The 9,669-nt window shown below is 32.0% G+C and overlaps 1 protein-coding gene across 1 annotated transcript; it reads left to right on the top strand.

Moving 5' to 3' along the window:
- Nucleotides 1–44: 44 nt before the first annotated feature.
- Nucleotides 45–286, top strand: EJ05DRAFT_481049 (uncharacterized protein). The gene has a single exon (XM_033744983.1). It carries the CDS (start codon nucleotides 54–56, stop codon nucleotides 216–218), a length of 165 nt encoding a protein of 54 aa, XP_033595169.1. The 5' UTR covers nucleotides 45–53; the 3' UTR covers nucleotides 219–286.
- Nucleotides 287–9,669: the final 9,383 nt, after the last annotated feature.

Here is a 9,669-nt window from a genome sequence, read left to right as displayed (position 1 = left end):
GTACGTCTAGAGGTCTAGAAGATTCCTATTATTAATTAAGAGAAGGATCTAGAATGTATAAGGAGGAATATATAAGGAACGGTCTCTCTATGTATTTAGTTCTCTCTCTATCTAGTCTTTACTTTAAGAATTATACTATATTCTTATTATCTTTAAGCTATACTCCGCCGATCCGTTTATTATATAATAGTCTATTACGGCTAGATCCTATTATATAACTCTATTTAGATATATATTCCTTATATAAGGAATATTATATATCTATGTATACCTGCCCTTTTCACAATTATCTCTAATAAAATAGTATTAAATATCTATATACTTAGTTCTAGTATAATAGGCTAGATTCTTTATAATTTCTATAGCTAAATAATTATCTATATATAAGTCCTTAATCTCTATATTATTTAATATAGGAATTTAAGTAATAAGAGACTTAATATATAATAATTCCTTAGTTACTTCCTTAAGGGCTATATATTCAGCCTTATAGAAACTAAGTACTATAGCTTTTTATAATTTTAAATCCTAGAAGATAGGGTTATTCCCTATAAGGAATATATATCTAGTAGTACTTTTTCTAGATATATCCCCCCTCTAATCTAAGTCCATATAACCTTTAGCTATTATATTATTAGATTTAGAGTCTTTAATAGAGTCTCTATTAATATAGAGCTCTATTTCTAAATCCTTAGAAAATAATATATACTACTATAGCTTATTTAAGGCTTTAAAGTATTCTAGACTTAGATTAGATATAAATCTAGCTAGATAGCCTACTAGGTATTTTAGGTTATATCTAGTTAGACTAGTTAAATAGATAAGAGAACTAATTTCCCTTTAGAATTATCTAATATCTTTTAATTTAGCTTATAAGGGGTTTTTATCTAATTTAATACCTAGAGATAAAGGTTTTTTAGATAGCTTTATATTCTCTTTATTAAACTTAATTAATAAGTTCTTAATAAAAGAAGATTAAGATAATATAACAGAACCTTTAGTTCTATCTCTCTTTATTTCTATTCCTAGGTAATATTTAGCTTACCCTAGATTAGATATATCTAATTTAAAGTACTTAGTTATCTCGAAATAGAAGTTATCTATATCTTTAGTATTAGGTATAAAAACTAATATATTATCTATATAGGCTAAAATAATTAGATTATCTCTAATATAGACTATATTTTTAGCTATAATTTAAGTAAACTTTAAGGATATTAATATATTCTTAAGTAGGTCTTACTACTCTCTAGCTAATTATTTAAGTCTATATAAAGCTCTATTTAATTTATAGACTCTATTAGGGTAATTAGAGTCTATAAACCTCTCTAGCTAGTATATATATATAGTTTCTTTTAATCTAGCATTAGGAAAAGCTAATTTAAAGTCCTATTAATATATTTTAAGATTATATAACCCGCCTATAAGTAGTAATAAACGAATTACTATAGGTCTTATAGTATAAGCAAAGGTTTCTAGGTAATTCCTACGGAATCTTATAAAAAGATACAAGTTCCCGCTAGCGTCCTTACTAAAACCACGACTAAAAAACTACCTTTTCCCTTATAATAAATTAACCACGCCCTTAATTAAAAATCTATTCCGATAAATCGTGCTCCTAGCTACCCTAAGTAATTCTATATACTTTTTATAACTTATAGGCGCGGCGTCGTAGACGAGTTCTAGTTATAAGCCTCTAGTATTACGTTTAGTAGTAGGTAAAAAATCTATAGCCCTTAGCGGCGCGGACTATTAATTTTCTAGTATATCTAAGGCTTCTTATTATTATCTTTTTCTCTTCTATTCCCTCTTCTATTCTCTCTCTATAATATATTATTATACTACTATAAATAAAGAAAAAGAGTCTAAAGATTTAAAATATACGATAGTAGTAGTAACGTATATTACCCTCCCTACTAGTCTCCCTTAGTAGCGCTAGCTCTATAATAGATTAGAATACTCTATACTAATTTCTACTTATATTCTTCTAAGTAGCCTCTTTACAGCTAGATACACGCTAACTCCTTCCCTCTAGTTCTCCATAATATTAAACTATTATTCCCTTTATACCCCGTCCTCTATAATAGTTATATCTTAAGAGCTAGAGCTACTAATATTATTACTAACTCTATAATACCTTCTAATTATTATTCTACTATATTATAAGTAATCTAAATACCCTCTAAATAACCCTATATTACGCTAATAGCCTTCTATATATACTACGGCGCACTCTCTTTAGTATATAGCTAGCTAGACCTTAATCTATTTAAAAGCTAATTTAATTTAATCTACGATAGTCTTAGATAATAGATAGTTCTATAGATAGATTAGTAAGTATTATAATAGATAAATACCTACTAGATAACGTGTTTAGAACTCCTTCTATACTATAGTTAGAACTAATACTTACTCTATAATAGCTACCTTTAGTTATAGAGAAAGACTCTTTTCTAGACCCTCTATAGTAGATACTATAAAGTCGTTTACGTAGAGAGAGTCGAATCGTTATAATATAGAAATCGCTATCTTAATAATAGATACCGCCTATCCCTTACTAGTAGTCGTGTTATAACTAGAACTCTTTCTTAGATACTCTCTAGTAAATATTATAAAGTCGTTCTTAGATAGAGTATATTATAAGGCTAGAGTTACTATCTTAGTAATATATACTTCGTACCCTACGCTAAGAGTTATATTATAATTAGAAGTCTTTCTTAGACCCCCTCTAGTAGATACTATAACGTTAATTCTAGATATACTAAATATCTATACGTTAGCGTCGCGAAGTAGTAAAGGATTAAGTACTATACTATATAATAGATATCTACTATAATAAATATAGGCTAGCTACCCTATATACCTATATTATCTACTCTATTATAAGTAACTTTTAGTATATTCTCCACCGTCTAAGTATAATATATAGATTCTATAATACCCTCTTCTAGCGTAAAGAGGTTCTAGTAATAAGAGTAAATAGAGAGATTTAGATACCTTACTATGGTAATAGTAAAGTATAGATTCTAGTACTATCTAAATATCCTCTAGTCTTATACTAGCTTCTCTTATAGATATAATAGACCCGGAATAGTACTACTATTTAGAACTATATAATAGAGAAGTTCCGATAGAGTATATAATACTATAACTAGTTAGTATTATTTATTTCTATAAAGATTAATATTAAGAATAGTATACTATAGAATACTCTTCTAAGGAATAGCTATTAAGGCGTGTATACTCTAGTTATAAAGGGTAAGCTTCTCTATTTTATAAGTAATCTATAACTAAACTATAACGATCTAAAGTATATATAGCTATATATCTATAATAACTAGACTAAGTAGGGTAGGCTATGTCATGCTATATTCTATAATCTCTATAATAATATTCTATAGCGTATTAAGGAGGTTCTCTATTATATAAACCCGTTTATCTAGATATTTCGTATGAACGCGTAAATACTACGCGACTAGCCTACCCTTAGTCTTAGTATTAGTATTATTAAAGACCACGACCACGACCTAAGGAGATAGAATATACTAAACTATAATAAGATTACTAGACTCCTTCTAGTTAGGCTATAGAGTAAGCTAGTTATAGAGTAGTATAATATTATACTCTAATATATAGATAGTACTCTACGCTAGATAAGTAACCTCTATATAATATATCTTCTAATATACTTTCTACTACTCTTTCTATATAGGTCGCTAGGGTAGAACTAGAACTACCCTATATACTAGAATCTCTATTATCCTTAAGATATAGACCGCCGTAAGTAGATTATAGCTATTCTAGAGAGAGGTCGTGGTCGTAGTTATAGTAGTTATAATTATAGTAATTATAGTCGTGGTAGTTATAGTTATAGTAGTTATACTATTAAAGATAAGTAGACTCTAGTCTAAAATATTACTACTAGGCGTAGATCTTAGCTTAGCCGTTATAGATATAAGTAGAAGCATGTTAGCTAGTAGATATAGTAGAATTACTTTCTATAGTACTAATCTAATTCTCTTAACCTAGTACTCTACGCTAGATATCTATTCTATAAGATTATAATAGACGTATAGACATTAATCTAGGGAAATTACCTTACCTAGTAGTAGTAAAACTAGAGTAAGATCTATTATATATACTTTACTAGACTTCTAGAGGCGCTTAGAAACTCTGAAATAACTAGTCGTAAGCTACATTAGGAAAGATACGGCGCTCCTAGTACTTCTAGGTCTTCCGGTACTTCTAAAGTTATTCTAAATGGGTCCCGGTACTTCTAGAGTTATCCTATTCCTTCTAGAGTTATTCTAGTACTTCTTAAGTTATCCTAGTCCTCCTAGAGTTATCCTAGTTCTTCTAGAGCTATCCCGGTTCTTCTAGAATTATCCTATTAAATATTAAGAAAATGTTTAATCCCGTTATATACCGGCGCATATTAGAATATCCCGTTATATACTAGTATATATAGTAATATTCTACTATATACCAGCATATAATAGCGATACTACTTTATATTATAACTATATTTTAAGTATCTAGAAATATTCTATAATATACCGGCGTATATTGGAATATTCTATTATATACCGGTATATATAGTAATGTCCTACTATATACCGGTATAGAATAAATATCTTATTTCTCTTTATATATAGATATATATAGATATATAATTACGAGTAAATAGCGGTTTGTATTTATACTACTATACTATCTAGTCTCTTAGAAGCTACTTAACTAACTACCTTACTTACTTCTATATCTCTATAGGATTACTAAAGTATATATCTAATACTAGTATATCGGGTATAGTCGTCGCTACTATAGATATATCTTCTTTTTCTAGGTCTAAGGCTTATTTCCTTATACTTTTAATTACCTAGCCTAATATAGTAAGTCTACTCTTAACCCCTAAATAGTCTAAAACTAAAGTATATATATATACTATAGGCTAATATTATCTATAGCGATAATATCTTATACTTATCTACGGCCATATCTTCTTACATAGATATTAGTCTACTAATATAATATAACTAGTAACTATTAGATCTTATCTCTTATAGACTTATAAAGCTAAGGCTAGTAAAATATATAGAGAATCTAACTTATTTAATCTAAAATCTTAGTATACCTTATTTATACTAGACGTACTTAGGCCGGCTAGTAAATATACTAATATTTTTAATTTTATGTATAAACGTAGTACCTATATATATATTAGTAAATTATATTACTAGTAAGTACTAATATAAATACTTACTATATATAGGAATATTATGGTTACTAGTATAGTAGATATAATTATAATTTTCTCTAGTTAGTTAGCGAACGTTCGACGCGCGTATTTAGTATTTTTATTATAAACCTTTTTATTAATAAGCTTATAGAGCTAGTTTACCTTTAAAGCGACTCCTTTTAAAGCTAGTAAGATTATATTCTTTCGTATACTATTATCTAGCTAGGGGAGCGATTCGCGTATAGAATTAATAATTACCCTATCTAGTATACTATTATTATCTATTAATAGACGTATAAGCCTAATTTTAATATATTCCTTACTTATTCTTTTATTAGTAAGGTATATAAGTAGTATATACGTAGTAGCTAGCCTAGCCTTATAGTAGTACGTGTTATATCTAAGCCTATTTAATTTACCCTAGGCGATAGCTTATTTAAGGAGTCTTTGGCCTTTATTCTCGTATAACTATATAACCCGCTTCTCTATATCTATAGCGGCGATATATATAATATCTACTACTAGGGTTACTATTATAGATAGATAGTTCTTTCTATTAAACTACTTACTTAGTTATCCCCTTTATAGAATAAATAGTAAATACTAATCGGCTACTATATATAGTATATACTTACTATCTATGGTTTCTAATACTATACTAACTATACCGGCTATTATCTTCGCCGGCTTATTTTTTATTTAAGAGAGGAGTTTATTTAACCACGTTATAACTATCTTTCTTATAGATCTCTTCTATATACTCTTAAATACTAATTTAGTAGTATTATCGTTAACGTAGTTAGGTAACTAATCTAGGATATCTATTTTAATAGCTAATAGAATATCTAATGGACTATTTAAGAGAGGCGTTATATATAATAAATTACTAGCTAGAGCCATAGAAGAATACGTAGACTCTAGTATAAGTAGTATAAGAAATAGTATAATATATAGAAGAGGTGCCTATAATACGATAGGTAACCTTAGATAATAATCTAAGGCCGAAACCGATACCTATAGGGAGAGCTAATTATAGGTACTTAGAATAGGTATTCTAAGTAGCCTATCTAGTAATTAGAAATAGAATATTAGTATTCTAAGTAACGTACTAAATACTTAGAATAAGTATTCTAATTAGAGGACCTTAGTAGAACTATATAGACCCTTTAGACCTAACCTCTAGAGATAGTTCTATAGTAATTAATTTAAACTTATACTAATATAATTGGCGCTAAACTATACTAAAAAATATAAAACTTCTTTTACATCCCCAAGAGGCTAACTTGGTCCATTCGGGGTAATATAGCGAGATATACACCTTAATTAATAGAGTATACCGAGTATACTAACTACTACTACACGCACGTACGTGTAGCGTCGAAACTAAGACGTTATCGCCGTGTAAAGATATATATATACCCTCTTAAAATCCTTACGGAGATAGAGGCACGGACCACGCTACTAGAACGCCGATACGCCGACCTCCTTTTATTAGTTAAGGGTAGCCCTTAACTAATAAATATGGCGGCCTTAGGCACTAACATACCCCGGTATATACCGGATATACCCCCACTAGTACGATAGAAAAGGCCATATAGCGATATTACTAAGGGTAACTATATATCTATCTAAAACGTAGAACATACCTAAAGGCGCACGCCGCTATAGATAGACGGAATAAAGGGGACCCTAAGAGGGGAAACCCTCCTAGATTATATCGACTACTAGATAGTATATATAGAGAAGGAAGCCGGAGAGGGCTAGAAGACCCTTCTATATATATTCTAGGACCTTATCCGGAACCTAAAGGGAATTACAGAGGAGGAGAAGAAGATATAACTAGGAGGACCGGAGGGTAGGCTTAACCGAATAGAGGCTAGCCTATATAGAATCTAGGAGGAACTCACTTAAGGTAAGCGCCCTAGTATATGGGTAGAAATAGTAGTAACACCAGAGGCTATACCACGGGCCCCCTAGACCGGCGACGCGGCGTATAGTATATACGTCACAATCTAGAATAAGGATACCCTAGTATAGGTCTAGTAAGTATCCCTAAAGAATATAGTAAGTAAGATTAACGAATAAAAGGGAATATAGTTAAATATTATCGCTACTAAACTTATACTAGGAGGAGTAGTACTTACCACGATAACGAATATCGCGTAGTAGACTATCTCGCGCGATCCGAACGCGATTAGTAGTATCTTTCTAGGCGCCTCTATTAGGGCGGCCATATACCTAATATAGGTATACTCTATATCTATAAGCGGATAGGTTATTAGAGAAGAGGATATTACGCGGATAGAATAGTTAAACGAGCGAAAATACCTAGGGATTAAGATCATAAGAGCATGGTAGAAGAATATATAAGGGATTAAAACCAGATTAAAGGCATACTCTACTATAATAGTAGAGCTTAAGGACCCCGCCCTCGCGTATCGAATTACGTAAGAGGGATTCCTAGCGGAACGGGAGCTTCTTATAGTGGAACCATAGGATAGAGTATAGGCGATAATATAGTGCTTTAACTATTAGGGATATAGGTATATAGTATAGCGGTACTCCTAAAAGACTAGGTATAGGTGGTATTAATAAGAATATAGTACCTAGGAGTACCCCCACGGGATACGAGGTAAGGGCTAGAGAGATAGAGATATAGCGAAGTACTCTAACTACGACGGTAAGTACCCGTCGTAGTCGGCTACGTGCGCGAAACATAAATAGATTACTAAATACATCTACTTAATCCGGATAAAGGGAGTAAGGTAGCTATAAACGATACGACCTACTACCGTTCCTCTCTTTACTATAATACTACTACTATAGACTACCTCCTTACGAGGAAGCGGTTAGGAATAGTAAACTATCCCGAGAAAGCTAATAATAGGACGGCCCTAAGGAATTACTAAGGCCGCCGCCGTACGAGGATAGTCGCGTCTTAGAGAAATAAATATACAGGCCTATATATTCCCTAGCACCCAATAAGAGACCAAGATACACTCCTAATTATATAGGTAAACGTATAGTATAAACATAAGAACTAGGCGATACTCCTTAAGGAGACCGGAGCTATAATACTTACTATATAGGAGCTATATAAACACTACCAGACGAACAAACTAATAACACACCTAGGATATTATATAATATACCCCCTAGGACCGGAGAGGAGAGTTCTCTTCTATATCTATAAGTCTATCCTACTCTTATTATAGTTATATACTAAACGGGATAACCTCCGGATAATACTATACCTCTAGACGAATATCGGACCCCTCTATATATATAATATATATAATTAGAACCGATCGCTTTAGGTAGATAACATGCTTAAGGGCACTACCGAGCTAGAATAACACATCCTCCTAGGAGACTTTAACCTCTATTATAGCTAGTAGGGTGGACTAACCGTTACCCGCGAAGAGCTTCGAGCTAGAGAACTACGTACCTAATACCATAGCTTTCTATACCTTCTTATACTAGTAGAATAGATTATCTAGCGAAAACATAAATAAGATAAGGGCGGATCTACACTCGACCTCACCCTAGCCACTAGATATATTTATAATAGAACTTAATACTACCGCCTAAGCCTTATATAGATAGACTCCGACCACGAATATATAGAGACCGTAATAGACGTATCCACCTCTTAAGACTAACGAGGGCGATAGCTATAGAAGGATACTAACTAGGAAAAGTATCTAAAGGACCTAGAATCGACGATCCTAGACCCGTCTATAGTCGACGTATCTAATGGCCCGGCCATCGACTAGGCCGTGAATATACTCCTATAGGCGTACTAGAGAGTAAGAGATAAACACGTACCGTACCGAATGTATAGACCCCTAGACCTAAAAAGTATACCTTAAGTACGAGAGCATAGGCGAGAAGTCTAGAGATTATATATACACGTATACTATAACCGTATACCTAAAGCGTAGGATAAATAGAGAGAGGCGAGAAGATAACGAGATAAGGTCCTCTATAATAAGCGACGTAAATAGTAGTATATAGTTATAGATAGACACACACGTAATACTACTAGACTATAGTATATGGTAAAATAGGCTAAAAGCACCGCCTCCCCAACACCTATACTACTTATACCCCCTCTTATATATTACAAAAAGATATACTCCATGAGCCTCGAGAAAATAGAGATCCTATAAGAGGTTATATTCCCTCTCCTAGAACCCGTAGATCTATTAGATATCGACGGTACGGAATACCCGGAAGCCGTAAGTATCTCTAGGGAAATCACGGACGATAATATACTCGGTACTATTAAGACACTCCCGAACGATAAAGCGCCCGGGCTAGATAGAATTCTAAATTAATGCCTTAAGAGGACTATATAGGCGACCTTACCGATTATAGGCCATATATTCTAAGCGTGCGCCCGTATAGGATACTACCTATAGAGCTTC

This window comes from Pseudovirgaria hyperparasitica (assembly GCF_010093815.1).
Source record: "Pseudovirgaria hyperparasitica strain CBS 121739 unplaced genomic scaffold EJ05scaffold_34, whole genome shotgun sequence".
Lineage (NCBI taxonomy): Eukaryota > Fungi > Ascomycota > Dothideomycetes > Acrospermales > Acrospermaceae > Pseudovirgaria > Pseudovirgaria hyperparasitica.
Note: the sequence above shows the minus strand (reverse complement) of the source record. Positions and strands in the feature narration are given on the sequence as shown.

Bases quoted from the DNA above. Each gene is read 5' to 3' on its own strand.
- EJ05DRAFT_481049 (XM_033744983.1), top strand. From the start codon at position 54: ATGTATAAGGAGGAATATATAAGGAACGGTCTCTCTATGTATTTAGTT.